This window comes from Rasamsonia emersonii (assembly GCF_000968595.1).
Source record: "Rasamsonia emersonii CBS 393.64 chromosome Unknown ctg1118621762196, whole genome shotgun sequence".
In the NCBI taxonomy this organism is placed as follows: Eukaryota; Fungi; Ascomycota; class Eurotiomycetes; order Eurotiales; family Trichocomaceae; genus Rasamsonia; species Rasamsonia emersonii.
In genome coordinates this window covers 45,156-62,088 of record NW_013562615.1, presented here as the reverse complement: position 1 = coordinate 62,088, position 16,933 = coordinate 45,156, and the positions used below count along the sequence as shown (strand labels likewise).

The window sequence follows — 16,933 nt, the reverse complement described above, 5'->3', positions numbered from 1 at the left end:
CCACTATAGGGCCCCTGCATGTTCAAAGCAAGGCGCTTCGACGCATCATTTTCTTCCAGTGACCCCTTCCAGACGGCCTCTGCTGGCCCAGACCTTTGTTTCACCGCCTCACCAGTTGAGCAGGCACGTCTAAGCACTTCGATGATAACCTCAGGCTGGCTGACTGGAAGTGATGCGAACCAGAGACTCCAGTCGTGTTATAACTCTTATTCCAGCGGACTCGGGCGTCGGATCGGGCATCCGTGATCACTTATGAGGTTCATGGCCAATGAAAATGTCAATGTTGGAAATATCATTTTCTTGGGCTGGTTGGGCTGTTATGATGGGCCTATGAGTGACCAAGACCCGTGCCCCAGTCAATTACGGGGACAAATCCAATAATGGGAGCTAAACCACCAGAACCTGTGATTCGCGCTACCTTCTTTACAGCAAGATAAATGCTGACGAAGCTATTGCCACTGAGTATCCCATCAATGGATCACGTCTGAGTGTGCTGGTTTGCACGTTTTATTGGAGGTTCAGATGCAGCCAGACATTTGTTTCTGTCGAAGCAAAGGGTTGGCCAGTTCCCTGCAGAAACTCAGCTTCCACGATACCCGATTGCATCACTCTTAAGGCCAGGGCATGCATCATAAGATCAAGGAGAAAGGACAATGCTCAAACTTTACTTGGTTGGACACTTTTTCCTAAAAGACTTCCTTGCATGCCAGGCAGAATATATATGTCGTGACCTGGGCGAGAAGCATATTACAGCCTCACTCCTCGAGACAAAAAGAGGCAATATTCTGGGTTGCCTGCTGACAAACCTGCAGAAGATAAGTACGAAAGCTGAGACTGGCTGAGCTGACATCAGACGATCAGCTTGACGTACGATTCTGCAAGATCGTGGACAAATGGCAAGGTCAGCAAAAGACGGCCATGTGCATTTGCATGCGTACTTTTGCCCGGGTGTCTTTCTCTCGTGTCTACCGGTTTGGGTATATTTTCGATGAGAGTACGCCCAGTAAGGGATGGTTCTACAACGATTAATGGATAGACCTAGTCGTATGTCAAACCGGAACTATATTGGGTTTGGTTGGTACATTCTCCTCCGTGAATCCTACTTTGGTCTCGATATTCATAACGATACCATGACACGAGGAGTTTACGAGAAATGTACCGTATACGCGGTTAGCATTGTACCGTACAATCGGAAAGGAATCTCAAACACGAATATATAAGATTTATGTCAGTATATACAGTATATACGGCATTCAATGCGTCTTTTCCAAGAGATTTAATCACTTCCATGGGAGAAAGACGCATATTCACTAGCAATTATCATCATACCATCTCCGATTCAAGATAAGTACCACTCTCAGCAAATAAATGTATAAGAAAAATACACTTTTTCTAAGACGAAAATCTATATAGCCTAGATCTCATCCACTTGAATGGAAAGTTATGGCATTATATCGGTTCAACTCTCTATGGTACAATAGTAAGACCTAAAAAATATCGATATTAGGTTAGGTTAGGTAAATTATGAGATATGTTAGAAGTCAGAAAATAGAACAAAAAAAATACTACACCGTAAACTGCGCGAGCGAAAAAACAAGGAGTGATATGGTTTATATCGTACGATCTACTACCTACTACTTACGCTATCTATCCTTCTCTGTCTCTCTCTCTCCTCCTCTCTCTCTCTCTCTCTTTTCCTTCTTAAGTACGAAAATCACAGCAGATATCCAAATATTATCCTAGCCATACACTAAATTTTAAATTCTAAATCTAAATTAAATCTAAAATCTGGATCGAATTGTTCTTGTGATAACAATCGGATTAATTAGGATATGGAGCAATCAATCAATCAATCATCCGGTCGTTGGCTCTTTAATTCGACGTTTTAGTACTTTGTACTTTGTCGATATGTCTGCTTTTTACCTTTTTTCTTAATGGTTTACTGTCAATTGCTCAATTGATTAATTTATTGAATATGAGAGTGAGAGTGAATATTTCTCCTATACCTTATACCTGCATGGTTGCTTTCCTTTTTTTTCCCTTTTTCTTCTTTTTTTTTCTTTCCCCTTTCAACCTGTCTAATGGGTTGTTTGCTGTCCTTAGATACTTGAATTATTCCAGCACGCATTAATTAATGCCAATGAGATTTATGAGATTTGCGCAACATGCGAGATAGAAGGATATTACTGATTCTGGTACTTTTTGTTCATAGGCATATATGAGAAGAAAAATGAGTACTGGAAAGATATCTTGGATGTTGAGAGAAGAACGCGCATATTTTTTTGTTTTTTTTACCTGCAAAGATTAAAATGGAAAAGCATCTGCGAAATGTGTAGTTCAAGAGGCCATTCAAGTTTTTTTTCTCCTTACTTACTTGTGTTTTCTTTTCTGTCGCAATCATGATTTTAAATACTTGATGTACGGAGTAGTAAATGATATCTATAACGTGGGGCGTTAAGCTCATTAGCGGGACTGCGGCACGCGGCACTAAACCAACCAGCCAGTCGGTGCCAAGCACGCGGCCAGCTAGTGATCCAGGGCATAGACTCCGACTAGAGGACAGGTGTCAGCACTCCGCGTTCTGCTGATCGGTCTGTACAGAGTCCGCCGCACTGTACAGATCAAGATCAAGATCGAGATCAGCAGGCGATGCTCTCGTTCATCGCGAGCTCTTGTCCTTAAGTCAAGCGGGGTTCTTCTTGCATGGATCGCCTGCGCCCGCGTCTCTCCGCGTCCTTGAGCTCGTCGAAGCTCTCCCCTCAAACCTACATTCCCCGGACCCGATCATTCCACCATGGCAGAGTCATTGACTGATATCTGCCTTCACTGCGTGGAGCTGATTCGCCAGGTCCCCGTTTACATCTTGCTCATATCCTTTGTCGCAACCTTCGTTGGGTTCATTGCGCTGGTACGACGCGTCCGTTGATTTCAATCAACTTGCCAGTGCACGAGTTACTAATACAGGTACAGGCGTATGTGTTCCTCTTCGCGGTTGCGCCCGAACCTCGAAAGCCCTTCCCAGAAGAAAAGAACTTCCGAACATTGTCTGAAGATGGCGAGGTTACCGAACCCCAGCCACTACCGTGTTGGCAGGACGCCTGGGAATCAGAGAGAAAACGCGGTCTGAACAATGGCGCTGGCATTGAGCTGGAAAAGCCGGAGCTGTTCATGTCAGTCGTGGTGCCGGCTTACAATGAAGAGGAGCGTCTCGCGGGCATGCTGGAGGAGGCAGTCAACTTCCTCGAACGCTCCTACGGCACATTGGCCGAGGAGAAGAATGGCCGTCCTGGCCGGTCAGAGAAAGGTGATGTACGAAAACGAAGAGCCAACGAGAAGGCCAATGGACACGCGGCCCCTTTTGCGCAGCCCAGAGGCTGGGAAATCCTCATCGTGTCTGATGGGTCTACGGACAAGACGGAGGAGACGGCATTCGCGTTCGCACGAGAGCACCAGCTTTCGCCGCATCCCACGGGTCACTGCGGTCCGTGGACGCCAGAGGCCCGCGAAGGGATCCATATCCCTCCTGGGAGTATCCGGGTTGTCTCGCTTACCAAGAACCGAGGTAAAGGCGGCGCTGTCACACACGGCATGCGCCATGTCCGGGGCCAGTACGTGGTCTTTGCAGACGCAGACGGAGCGACCAAGTTTGATGATCTGGCGAAGCTGGTCACTGCCTGTCAGGCGGTTGAGGATTCGGAGAAACGTGCCGTCGCGGTCGGTTCGCGGGCCCACATGGTTGGCAGCGAGGCCGTTGTAAAGGTATGGACCGGCGATTTTTCACCTCTAGGATTCATTTTAATCTGACATCTGTGCACGCAGCGGTCGAAACTGCGCAATTTTCTGATGCACTCGTTCCATCTGATCCTGTGGCTCCTGACGCCACCAAAAACCGCCACCATCAAAGACACCCAATGCGGGTTCAAGCTCTTTTCCCGCGCGTCGTTGCCGTACATCATCCCGTACATGCACTGCGAGGGCTGGATCTTCGATGTGGAGATGCTAATGCTAGCCGAGTTCGCGGGGATCCCCGTCGTGGAAGTCCCCGTGGGGTGGCGCGAGGTTAAGGGCAGCAAACTCAACGTGATCTGGGACAGCATCGGCATGGCTTGGGGGCTGGCGATCCTTCGAGCGTCGTGGGGGTTGGGTGTTTATCGGAGGACATAAACACTTGGCCTGTGCTTGTTTTTGTAACTGTGAATTTATAGATATACAGTACACTGTATCATGGATTCTGCTGGCGTTTGGGCTTGGGACTGTTGCCATTACGCTGCCCAATCTGTAGCATCATCACAAATCATCATTATTGCATCTGTACAGTACAGACAGACAACCGCGGTCGTTTTGCCATGTATAGCGCCAGCGTCCGTCTTCACATGCCGGCGATGACAGCTTGTCAAAGAGGCAGCTCATAGGCCGGGTCTGAGCGTCCAGCTAACTGGCCAGTGCGCTATCTCGTTAGCTGCAGAAGGTCGTTCCCGCCGGCTAATTCATCGCCACCTCACACGTTCTCGACTGGGGAGCTCTGTCCTATATTCACATACCTCGCTGGTCCTTGCAGGCACAGTGAGCTGTCCAAACAGCGCAGATCAGCGTGTCGTCATTGTCTGATTTATCTCTATGGCAATACAGATATTTATTTATTTATTTATAGGAATATCGAGTCAACACCTCCAGGTGTGCGAGATGCGATCATTTAGTCGGTGGGGACTTCTGCATCCTACGACGTAGTAGTCTGCATATGCAATCTGGGGGCCAGGGGCCAGGGGCAGCGCTTTTCTGAATCCTAGCACATGTTTTGTACTAAGTTAATTAACCCCGGATTCTTGTTAGTATGTAAGTAAGTATGTAATCGGTATACAAAAACAAAGCAGTACAATATCGATGTTTTGCAGGATGTAAGTATCTACATCTTTTATCTCTATCGATGAGAGTTAAAAACGCATGAATATGCATAAATCAGCCATCTGCAACGATAGGCCACCCGCTGCATCGGCATCCACTCGGACCGATCGCGTCAGGCCACTGAGCAAGCCGAATCCGAACGGGCATCCCGAGGGTGCCGGCATTGTCCGAGGCTTGGGTCGGTTCGGGCCTTTACACGTATGACTCGATGCTATCGTAAAGTTCAACGGCCCCAAGACTAAATCTGTTGCCTTTTTTTTCTCCGTTACCTGTTTGACACGATGGGCTGGCCCATCACGTCAAAAGAAGATACCTAATTCATTGATACCCTGAGTTATTTATTTGTTCGGATTGACAGCTGTGTCAGGAGATCCCGCGGAGTCATGTTTTAATTGGAATTCCAAGCCCTTTCTGTTTTGCTTTTCTCTTTTGGGGGTTGGGGTTTATTTCAGGCAGGGTTCTTTCTATATATATATATAAGGCAAAAAGGCCAGGAAAAGTCGGATTCATTAATTATTCGTCAATCGGTTAATCCATCGCCACTGCTGCTTTCTCGTCTTCTTGTTTTACCTTGGTGTTCGCTTGTTGTCGCTTCTTGAATAAGCTCCTCTCCTGCCCTCTCTTCTCGCAATCAACATGCTGCAGACGCTGGATTCCCAACCAAGCCTCAAGCCCAGCTACTCCAACAGCAACAGCGGCGACAAACCACCGGGTCTCCTACGGCTCCCTCCCGAACTGCGTCTCAAGATCTACGAATACGTGCTCGATACCCCCAATGACTATCTCGACCGTCCCTTGATCGTGCTCGACGACCGCGGCAGCAGCTTCACTGCGCGCGGTCGATACCGTGCCTTGAGCATGAATCCTACCTGGCAGGGGGGCGGGGATGGTCGGTCGCGCAAGCTGCTGTCCGTCAATCGCCAGATCCACGACGAGGCCGAAGACTTCCTGTACTCGCACTACACCTTCTTCTTCCGCAACTCGTTCAACCTCGAGCGCGCCGGCGACTTCCTCGACACGCTGAGCGCCACGGCGCGCAGCCGCATCCGCAACGTCGGCTTCGAGATCTTCTTCTTCGTGCATAACCAGACGGGCGTGCCCAAGCGGACCCTGAAGCTGTACGGGCAGGTGGGCAAGATGATGCAGGAGCGCCTGCCCCGCTGGAAATCCGTCATCTTCTATCTGGACCCGCGGTTCTATTTCCCCACGCCCCAGGTCGGCGGCAAGGAGCTCGCTGCGCGGGGGGTCTTCTATCTGGCGACCATCTTCGGGGCGCTGGGCAAAGAGGTCACCTTCTATCCGGTGCAGCCCATCCACCGGCACGTCATCGAAGAGGCAGAACGACAAGTGCGACGGGGGAGTCGTTCTCAGGATCGGCCGTCGCTGTAGCGTTGTTCACTCTGTCGAGGTTGGAGACAACCAGTGACATATTGGACTGCCACCTCACCTTTCTTTTCTCGATCCTATTCCGTAACAACAAATGGTTCAATCACATTAGCATGAGCGGGACAACTGGGGCAATGGGATATGGGTCGCAACGAACACTGGCGTTTGGTTTGGTGGTGCATGTCTGTGGATTCAGAGACGGGTTAATTGGGATATTTGGTGCTCTTTTTTATGGTTGGAACTCACTACTCATCAGCAGGCATGGCGCAAAGGATCAATCGGGGGGCATTGATATATTTTTTATATGGCTTTGGATATTAATGACCATAGACATCAATAAATAGCTAGTAGTCTTAATGTTGGAAGAATACTATGGAAGCGTATTGTGAGGTTCCGAGTGTCCGTCTTAGCTCCTGAACTACGTCATGCGTCAAAGGATCCTCTCCAACTGACCGCTTTGTGCACCTCGTGATCGCCTGACTCGCTGTCTCTTTGTTCTATCCTCTCCATTAAATTGTCTCTTTTTCTTCCTGTCATTCTTTCTTCCCAGTCCTTCCCGTCTCCCATCTGACCTGTATCTTCTGCTAGCTGGCTGGCCTATGACGATCCGTTCCTGGAGTTCCCCGCCTGAACCGCTTACTATTGGCAAGCTTCCCCGCGTGGAGAACTCCCCAACTGCGCGTCGAAGCTTTGGGTAATTCATTTAAACGCCTGATCCCTCTCGTTCGCTCGCCCTCTGTCTGCTTTTTCCCCTTCCACTGCTGAGCCTACGCGTGGCAGCTCGTTCTCGAGGTCCAATGCGCCGCCCTGCGGTGATCGCCTGGCATTGAGACCTTCCAACCGACTGTGTTCGATTTCGATCAACCCCTGTCTCCAGCCAGCCTTGGTGAAGCTGTCTTTGTTGCTGCAAGCTGCGTACTGCAGAGCGCGGCACGAGCTCGGGTCGTACGTGGTTCCTGTCCCGTCACCGGCCACAGGATTAGAGCGGGGCGATCGCTGCTAGCACGAAGGATTGAATATTCACCGAGCTAGAGCTCTCCAGTGTACGAGTAAGTGAGCAGATAACCACTGCCATCGGTTGTGGACGCAAGCACTGAACAAACAAAGAAAACCAAAGAAGCTGCCAATCCAGCGCGACTGTATGCCTTCCTTCCTTATCCCGCAGGCAGGAAACAACCATCCTCATTCTTCACACGGTGCAGCAATCATTTCTATCAGAGACCTCCACAATGAAGCGATCCTCTTCTCCTTCCTCGTCAAAATCACCAAGTAAACAAACGCCTTATAAAGAGGTGCGATTTTCGCAGGTCGAGACTCCCGTCCGTCGCGCTCAATCGGTCGCTACCAGCAATCCATTGCGTGATCCCAGCTATAGTGCTGCACATGCAGCCACCAGAACGCCTGAGGGCACGACGTATGCCGAATTCGCCGCATATATCGAACAGTCGCGCGCGCTGTTGGAACGCCAGCGGGCCAATTTCGAACGCGAACGGGCCGCCTTTGCAGAGGAACGCAAACTATGGGACATGGAGAGAGCGCTGTTGAAGTCCAGAATCGCCGAGCTGGAAGCTGCAAGGATGGATGGCTCCGACGGCTTGAATGGCACCTCTTCGAAGACGGCTCAGTTCCGGACGGACTTTTCGTTCCAAGGAAGGCCTCACAGTCATGATCCCTCGCAACAAAATGGCGGGAGCAACAATAGCGGCCAAAACGGCCATCACGTATGGGAAGGGTCCAGCCCAGGTTCGATGCGGCCGACACGCGTGTTCCCTGATGAGAACAGCTTCGGGCACCCGCCTTCGCTAGATGCTGCGCTCTCCCCGCAATCACGAGCCGTCGACCGGTCGACAGAGACCAGCGTGCCGGTCCCTATCGAGAAGGTCGACAGTGAGCTAGACGGCATCACGCTCAAATCGACGGCGCTACCCCCCAATGTAGCAGCCAAAGCCGTCACACCGCAGTCCACATCTGCGCCCAAGTCCGACCAGGAGCCTCAGAGACGCATGTCGGAAGGGAGAACACCGCTGAAGCTGAAGCTCTCCGATCTGGGGGCGCCGGATGAGAACCTTACGCGGGATGCAGGACACACGCCCATGGCTATTCTGGGCACTGAAGCCGAAGCTAGCTATCAGTCCCCGACAGATGACATGGCGGAGGAGGAGAATCCTCTCACACCGACGACGACCAAGCAGCCGCTGCAGCCTGTGGAGAGCTCGGATTCCTACTTTCCGCTCGACCTGCCGGACGACCCGGCCTTGAAGGGGCCCTTGTCGTTGCAGAACGATGCCGAGGCGGACAAGAGCTTTCTTTCCGAGCTGGACCAGAAACTGCTTGACGAGGCGAAGAAGGCTGTCTCAGGACCGTCAGACGAGCAAGATGATAGCGATGATGATGATCAGCACGAGCCGGACCCGGAGCTGAAGCTCAAGGATTCGACCAACTTTGGCACCGCTTTTGGTGTGCCAGAATGCGGCAAAGTCTAGTTTGCTTGCAGTTGACGATTACATGTTTCCTTACATGTCTGAGTATCTAGGGTGAAGGCAGAATTTTTTTTTTGCTTTTTTAGTACTACACATGACTCGTCTCACTGCAGCTGTATGAAATGTCATGTAGAAATCTATCTATCTGAGAATATGATCTTCGGATGAGATCAGGTTCCTGATGCCTCTATGCTAGTGTTTTGTATCATGTATACAATGGAAAAAGGGTGGTTGCTTGTACGATATCCGCGCATGCTGGCTTGTTTCGACTTTGCAGACTGCAGCAGGAGATTTCACTGTTTCAAATTGTTTCTGCATCATCATGGTGAGCCGCGACTGATGACTATCGATTTTAAGGTTGCTCGTTTTGTCCCCTGCGTGATGAGGCTCATCCCTTGCATTAGATCCCGCATCTCCAAACGTCAATCCGCAGCCTGCTGAACGGCGAAGCCGATCGACAGAGCTATTGAAAATGACGGAATCGAAATTGGCGGCTTGTTTCTTCTCCATCTGATACCTCACGCCATCTGGAGTTTCCGCTTCAGTGTCTACCGTCCTGATCCATGAAATGGCGGAGACGATGGCGATCGTCGATCGTCTTCACCTATTCCGCAACAGATACACTCCGCTTGGGTGCATCTTGAAATCATGATCGTCTCTTGTGCGTCTCTGCCTTGCATCCCAACCACAGCTACGGCGGATCATACAGATGATGGATCTTGTTGTCATCCGACAGTCTGCTTGACAGCTGAGATGCCCCTTTTCCTTCAGCGAGAGCAACAACATAAAAGGACCAAGAGTTACTCGTTCAGAGGGGCTTTTCTCATTATCATCATCATCAACCAGACAATTGACTTGACGAGTCTCAGTCACGCTTCAGCCAACTTCTCGTCCTTCTTTTGGATTTACGTTTCTGTCTGACCATAACGTTTTCACTTTCTTGATCTATAATTTTGCATCATCTGTTTATAAACCAAAATGCGGTTCAACGTGGCTCTTGCGCTCCTTCTCGCCAGCGGCCCGCTGACCGTTCTGGCTGCTCCTATGCCCCAGCAGCAGGATGGCAGAAACGGCGTGCTGGCGAATGTCGACAAGGCGGTAAACGACGCGGTGTCGAGGGTACGTTTACATCAGACCATGGCATCTTCTGTTACGACGTGACTGACTCTATTCTGCTTGCAGGCCAACGACGTAGCGGCCGCGAACGGCGGCACGCCCCAACTCACCAACGTTCCTGGAGTCCCTACGGTTCTTGGCGACACGGGGGCAGTTGCTCCGACGGGCAGCGACAAAGGAAAATCCCGTCGTCAATTGCCCCTCGATGCTCTTGGTAGTGTCACAGGCGCCCTGGGCGAACTTGGCGGAGTGAACCCGCTGGGCCAGGGCCAGGGCAGCGCTGGCAGCGCTTCGCACAGCCCGCAGTTCTCTCGCAGACAGGCGGAGGATCCTGAGGACATCGACTCGCCCGAAATCAACGTTCCTGGAGTTCCTGTGGTTGTTGGCGACAAAGGAAAAAACCGCCGTCAATCCCTCGATGCTAGTGGTAGTCTCTCGGGCACCCTGGACGGACTCGGCGGAGTGAACCCGCTGGGCGAGGGCCAGGGCAGCACTGGCAGCGCTTCGCCCAGCCCGCAGCTCTCTCGCAGACAGGCGCAGGGTTCCGGTAGTGACACGGCCCCTTCCACTCCTGAAGGCAACGGCTCGACCTCGTCCAGTCCCCTGGGTGGTTCTCCTCTGGGCGGTTCTCCCTTGGGCGGCTCCTCCCCATTGAGCGGCCTCGGCTTGTAAGCCCTGAAGCCCTACTACTAGATCCATGCTCAGCCAGAACTTCTGTCGCGAAGGCATGACCCAGCCAGGCTATGCTGGATGAACAAACGAACAAACAAGCAACCGGCATCAATCCAACATGACGCATATCACATATTGACTCTTCTTCGACTTTCAACTTTATACTTCTTCTTCATCTTGTCTTTCTCTTGACAGATTTGACGTTACTTTGACTGTGACAGTTTGACTTTGTGTGGATGTACCTTATAGAGAGTCAATCAATTCTATATAAAGCCGTCAATAAAACGGTCTTCCGGGGGAAAACCTTATGCTCCAGTTCTATAGACTATGTTTCATTTGACATAGTCAGGAGGTGATTCCCTCCCATAAAGCAAAAAGGTAAAAAGATTCAGTTCTAGTGCAAGCAAAAAAAAAAGGTTTCAATGAATGAATGATTCTAATACATCCTCATCCATTTACTTCCATCTCTGTCTAGATAGCTATCTATTGTCATTGTCTTTTTGCAATACAATATAGTCTTGTTAAACTAGGAGTAATAGTTCTAGTGTTAGTATTGGTCGGTTGAAGAAAAAGACCATCTTCACTGATATATATTCATCTTTATACACTGTGTGTGTGTGTGTGTGTGTGTTTGTGCTCACATAGAGACCTACAGTAAAATATATATAAGCTTAGTTTCCAGGTTGCGTTACATTTTCTCAAGAGGAAGAGCAATTCAATTCAATTACTTGATTTTTTTGACTTTTTTTTAAAAAAAATTTCACTCTCTATTTCTTTTTCATTCTTTCGTGTCTCTTGTTTTAGTTTCCTTTGAAGCAATCATTAATTGAAAATCACGTACTGTAGTCACTTCACCATCATTGCCATCGTGATCCACTGTCACTGTCACCTTCGATCCTCCCTTGTCTTCTTCCTTTTTCCCGTTTTCTTGCGTAATTATTTTTTTCTTCTTTAAGATTGATTTCCATTCCCCATCCCCCCTTTCTTCTCCTGCTTCTTCTTCTCCTGCTGCTCCTTCTTCGCCTTCCTCTCCTCCTCGCGCGCTTCGACCACACTGGCATCAGGCTTGTGAAAGCCCCGGAAGCGAGTACAGCAGGGGCAGTCGACCGTGCAATGCCCGTAGAGCTCTTTTGTCCCTGTCTTTTTTGCTGCTGTTCCTGTTCCTGTTCCTGCTCCGGCTCCTGTTCCTGTCCCTGGACCCGTCGCTGTCGTTGTCGTTGTTCCACCACCACCACCACCACCTCCTCCTCCTCCCGCTCCTCCTTCCCCGGAGGATGAAGTAGAAGATGATGACGATGATGAAGAGACGGAGAAGACGAAAAACCGCCGCGACGATGATTTCTTATGATGACCACTACTCTGGTAGATATGATACCTGGCCAACGACTTCTCGCAACATCCACAGCCGCGACCACAGCACCCGCCTCGGACGGCGCACAGCTCGCTCTCCTCGCGCGCCTGTCTGCGCAGCAGCAGGCTGCTCATGCGCGTCCAGCGCCAGCCTTTGCGCGCTCGGCAGCGGTTCACTTCCCATTCCCGGATCTGCGCGCCCCGGGGCTTGGCCTTGAGTAGGTCGTGCAGCGCCTGCTGGTGCAGGAAGTATTTCTGGTTCAGGGCGGAGAATTCTTTCGCCCAGGTGGTTGCTGCGCCGACTGCAACAGCAACATCATTATTAGTATTATTATTACCGTCGTCATCGACATCGACATCGGTATCGTCACTTCTGATTATATCGTCGTCTTCATGCAGCTGTGTTTTCTGCAGCTGCAATTGCAGTTTCTGTTGCTGTTGTTGATGATGATGTTGTTGATACCGCTGCTGATGCTGTGTTTGCTTCTGCGCCGCTCGCATCTCCTCCTCGACAAAGATGCGGCGCTGCAGGATCGCGATCCCCGCTTGCTCTTCCTCCTCGTAGTCCCTGATCCAGTTCCGCTGCGATGCGTTCACGGCGCGCTTCGTGAAGGCTTGTTTCCAGACGCGGAGGTGGTGCGAGGCTGGGTAGCAGTGGAGGAGGTCGAAGAGTTCTTCTATCATGTTTGCAGTAGTAATAGTAGTAGTAGGACGGTAAGCTTGTTTCTTCCGAGATAGAGATGGCTTTTCTTCTCTAAGAAAGTAGTGGTGGAAGAGAGGAGAAAGAAGGAAGGAGGGCACTGACTGAGAGAATAAAAAACACGCAAAAGAACAATATCATAATCATAGTCAAGTAATAGCAGTCATATCATATCATATCAATATCATATTATATCAAACTGAGGTAGTCGTGCTGCTGCTGCTGCCTATCCACGGCCATGACGTTAAAACAACTCCATCATTACCGTCATACTACCCAAGTACACTGCCATACTGACTCTTAGACAAGAAGATGGAAAACCTAACCTTGTAGAATATCCATCCATCCATTCATCCATCATTCATAACGAAAGAAAACGAGAAAGAAGGAACAGAATTAGATATATGTAGTATGTGGGTCAGCAAACGATTTCTCTATACGCCCATCGTAAAATCATGCTCTATGCCCGGTGTTACGCTCGCGATGAACTTCAAAAACACAACCAAGTACTGGTCCACTCGGATCGCAGACTCTTGCTCATCGTCTTCCTCCAGGTTGGCCTCGTGCTGCAGCACCTCCCACTCGTCGCCTGCGCCCCCTCCAGGGGCGGTGCTGGCCGTGCCGCGCTTGTCGGAGAGAGACAGTGCCTTGGTATCGTCCACAAGTCCTTCTAGCCCGCTCTCCACCTTCACTTTCGTGGCTTCATCCAGAGATTGCGCTTGCTTGAGCTTCTGGCGGCGCAACTTGAGCGCCGCGTCGGCACGGTCGAGGAGGGTCTTCATGACCGAGGCGTGCTGGCACGGGTGAACGGTCGCCATCGGGACGCTGGTGTCAAACCACGGGAAATCTTCCAACGTGACCGTCTTGTCCTTGTAGTCTCCCACAATATCCTCCATCATCAAATGGGGAGGAAGCGGCTCCCCCGCCTGGTAGCCCGACAGATACAACCGTGGCGTGCGGTAGTAGTTGGCATAAGTGATGTAGAGATTGTATGTTCGCACAGGTCTGTCCATCAGGACTGTCAACAACAATCGACTCAAGAGAGAGAGATAATGGAAGCCTCAACTCACGCTGTGGTGCCCGACTTCCCGGCCGGTTCCCGGATGATTGCCTCCTCGTCATCCTCGTCCTCCATGTCTGGGATCTCGTCCTCCTCTTCTTCCCGCTCGCCAACATTCCCTGCCTCATCGACTGTCCGAACGTCCTTCAACTTGGCTTCTTGGCTGTCGGAAAACTCCCGTCCTCCTCCCGTCCGCAACCACCCGTCGTCGTCGTCGCCACTGCCCCGAAGCATATCCTGGACAATGACATCTTCCTGATCGCCGGCAAAGTTGTCATTCAGCCGGCGGTGGCATGGGACGCCCCGCGTCACCAAGTACTGCTTACCCGGAGGCAGGTAGGGGACTCGCTTCGCTGGGGTCGAGGCATCTTCCCAGGACCAGGACGGGAACTTGTAAACGAGGTAATCGCCGGCCCTGACGAACTCCTCCGGAGTGATCTTGCCTGTGGTACGAAACGTCGACGTGTGAGAGACCGGAGTGATCCAGTCCCGCCAGGTCGACCAAGTCTGATGGATGATGTTCTTTGACATCGCGCGGAGTTGGAGTGGAACTCTGAATGCGGGGTTCTGTGATGCAATACCCAGAGGCAGACAGCAGCGATGAACCTGATGTAGATTTCAAATGCGGATTCTTGAAACGGAGGATGGTTGGTTCGTAGAGAAGAGTCAGAAGAGAGCGGATGAGACGGAAACCTGACTATCTCTGGTCACACCGCATGTGCTTCTGCCTTGGGACTTCACTGGCAGGACGATAGATAATCAGGCGGCGGGGAGGTGAGTATCGCGCGGTACGGTAATTACGGCTATGACCAATGCGGATATCAGGTGCCGCCGCCTCGTGGCGCAGGCACCTGTCAGAGTCACATGATCACATCACCAGATTTCCCATCCCATACACGCTAGTAGAGAAATTATAACACGTTGACTGGCATTCCAGGTTGCAATTTAATATATCTGTGGAAATAAACTATTTACCTCACATGCTTTGCAACTTCCATCACCTATACGGCGTCCAGTTGTATGCACCGTATGTACTGTACAGTACATACGTTCTTCCCGACGAGGAAATTTCCTCTATTTGTTCCACCAGGGTCGTGATCATTGTTTCCCAATTCGGATTTGTAGCGTTGACGGGATGTGCTCTCGTAATTTCCCTTTTCTCTGACGAGAACACTGCCGTGTGCAAGAGACTCGACTGAGGAAATGCCATAGCCTCTCGACTCGGACTCAGCGGCACGGGGTGTAAGGTCTGATCGCATTTGTATCCTGGCCAAACGCCCATTCCAATGACCTGCTTCCTGCGCTGCCCAGGAATAATGGCAGCCAAGAGCCTGCACTTCCTAGTCGTCCCAGATAAGCGACTGCTAGACTCAATTGAACTCGAGTTGATGCAGTCGATCCAGTAGCACGCTCATCTGCGCTGCTCTTAACGTAGTCTTTCACTCTCCTTCCTGCGACGATCTCCGTTTCTGAATTTCTGCTTCCACATCGTCGACGGTCAATGGTATGGGCCTGCCTCCCCATTTTTCCTTCTCCGCCTTCGCAAAGCCAGCCATACTTTTCATGGCGACCACTAAGAAGCCAAGCTCTTCGCGATCCACGTCAAAGACTTCCCACCACTCGCCATCGACCAACTTCACTCCAACCTCACGGGCGGCCAGGTAGATGGCACCCACAGCCAAGGCATTGGGCTGATGGGTTACATAGAGAAGTTGTGGTGACAGCAGGGACGCGTTAAGGTGCTCAAAAACGCGCTTAGCAACCGCCGGAGTTGTCGCATTCATTGTCTGGAGATATGTAAGAGCAATCGTATGGGGGATGGCAACGTGCGTATTGAAGCCCAGGGTGCGGAGAATAACCGACTCCATCCTCAGAAGCACCAGTCGCTCGGAGTGGTAGCCCCCCTCGGATAGGTAGTATGTCTCCGGCGCGGGCTTGTTGGCGACTCCATTCGGATTGACGAACCACAGCGGCGAGGCATCCTTGGAAAGAAGATATGTGTAGACAGTCAGAACCGAGCGGGGGGACGTGGGATGGAACGACAGCTTCGCTGTCAGATATAGAGCCGCTGCGGATACATCCTGTTCGAATAATGGGTCTTGATCAGATTTTCTCCTCTAGCCACTGTTTCAACTACCTTGCGAAATCTTACCTTAGCGGAGTAGATTGCAAGGCTTCCGCCTTCTGGACCAATCCAAAATCGAGTGAAGATCACAATGGCCTGAGCAATCACATCTTGGGGCAATCGCAGAAGCACGCCAGCAGCTTGGGTCAACAGGGCGCCTGCAAAGCGAATAGATGCCTCCAAGTCGGAAGGGATACCGTCCAGGGAGGAAGAGGAACTGGTCAGCTGCGATGGAGTAGCAAGGGCATTAGAGAGGCTCTCTAAGCCCTGAACTGGCGCCATGATGGTATGGATTTCCAGCTGTCGGGGCAAAGACGCGTACTGTTAACACTGCAAGACTGGGTGGTCGCGGTGCCAAGACTGGCAAATCCCGGGCCGTGGGTGTTGTCCTACAATCATACAGATTTATTGCCCCCTTGCATGGGAGACAATTGACAGGAAAAAAATATTTATCAAGTGAGTGACATGACCTCATAGGTCGCACATGGCATATCCAGGTCCATGGTAGCTCCCTGAATGCCGGTTGAGATTCAGCCATTCTATTGGCCATCCACGGATCATATTGCATTACCTTGCAGCATATGTAAGGGTTGTAGTAGAACAATACAACTACACCAGTAGAACGTCTGGTATGATACCAAGATTCTTACTACTATTATACTGCCAGACTGGAGAGTGTGCAAAATATACGGTGTACTTGAGTAATCTCGCAGACCAGCGTCGTGACACCAGCTACCTAATCCACTGCACGCTAGCACTGCTGCCATTGCTGCAGGGACCTGAGTCCTCGAGTCCTACCTTCTTGAACATTACAGAGTACTCCGTATTATTGTTATTATCTCAACTTCTCCTACAAGGTATTGATTCAAGGAAGACTGCAAACTGCACTGTAATCTATAGCACGGGGTGAATCGGAGCATGGCGTTCGCAGGTGGTGGATCGTCAGCCACCGCATTTTTGAGCAGCGCGTCTTCCCCAACCACGCGGTAGATGTAGGCACGGCCATTAAAACCCCAGGGCGAGCTCGAGCCTTTTGGCAGAAATTTTCGGCATTCCTCGAGCTGCTCTTAGTGAGTCCCGGTCTCTCGTTAGCCTTCTGTGCTGAAGAACATGCCCTCGTTCCCCATGTCTCGCACTCGCTC

At 50.9% G+C, this 16,933-nt stretch overlaps 5 protein-coding genes across 5 annotated transcripts; 4 read left to right on the top strand and 1 right to left on the bottom strand.

Moving 5' to 3' along the window:
• Window positions 1-2,794: 2,794 nt before the first annotated feature.
• Window positions 2,795-4,164, top strand: T310_9693 (Dolichyl-phosphate beta-glucosyltransferase; the record flags this gene model as incomplete). Its single annotated transcript, XM_013467870.1, has 3 exons — window positions 2,795-2,908; window positions 2,971-3,759; window positions 3,820-4,164. 3 exons carry the CDS (start codon window positions 2,795-2,797, stop codon window positions 4,162-4,164), a joined length of 1,248 nt encoding a protein of 415 aa, XP_013323324.1.
• Window positions 4,165-5,538: 1,374 nt separating this feature from the next.
• T310_9692 (uncharacterized protein) lies at window positions 5,539-6,291 on the top strand (the record flags this gene model as incomplete). The annotated part of the gene is made up of 1 exon (XM_013467869.1): window positions 5,539-6,291. One exon carries the CDS (start codon window positions 5,539-5,541, stop codon window positions 6,289-6,291), a length of 753 nt encoding a protein of 250 aa, XP_013323323.1.
• Window positions 6,292-7,517: 1,226 nt separating this feature from the next.
• T310_9691 (uncharacterized protein) lies at window positions 7,518-8,771 on the top strand (the record flags this gene model as incomplete). The annotated part of the gene is made up of 1 exon (XM_013467868.1): window positions 7,518-8,771. The coding sequence occupies one exon, from the start codon at window positions 7,518-7,520 to the stop codon at window positions 8,769-8,771; it is 1,254 nt and encodes a 417-aa protein (XP_013323322.1).
• A 975-nt stretch (window positions 8,772-9,746) lies between these two features.
• T310_9690 (uncharacterized protein) lies at window positions 9,747-10,805 on the top strand (the record flags this gene model as incomplete). Its single annotated transcript, XM_013467867.1, has 3 exons — window positions 9,747-9,887; window positions 9,951-10,552; window positions 10,778-10,805. 3 exons carry the CDS (start codon window positions 9,747-9,749, stop codon window positions 10,803-10,805), a joined length of 771 nt encoding a protein of 256 aa, XP_013323321.1.
• A 702-nt stretch (window positions 10,806-11,507) lies between these two features.
• On the bottom strand, window positions 11,508-16,073 carry T310_9689 (Autophagy-related protein 3; the record flags this gene model as incomplete). Its single annotated transcript, XM_013467866.1, has 7 exons — window positions 11,508-12,710; window positions 13,083-13,611; window positions 13,677-14,272; window positions 14,647-14,667; window positions 14,716-15,006; window positions 15,154-15,783; window positions 15,819-16,073. 7 exons carry the CDS (start codon window positions 16,071-16,073, stop codon window positions 11,508-11,510), a joined length of 3,525 nt encoding a protein of 1,174 aa, XP_013323320.1.
• Between the last annotated feature and the right edge of the window lie 860 nt (window positions 16,074-16,933).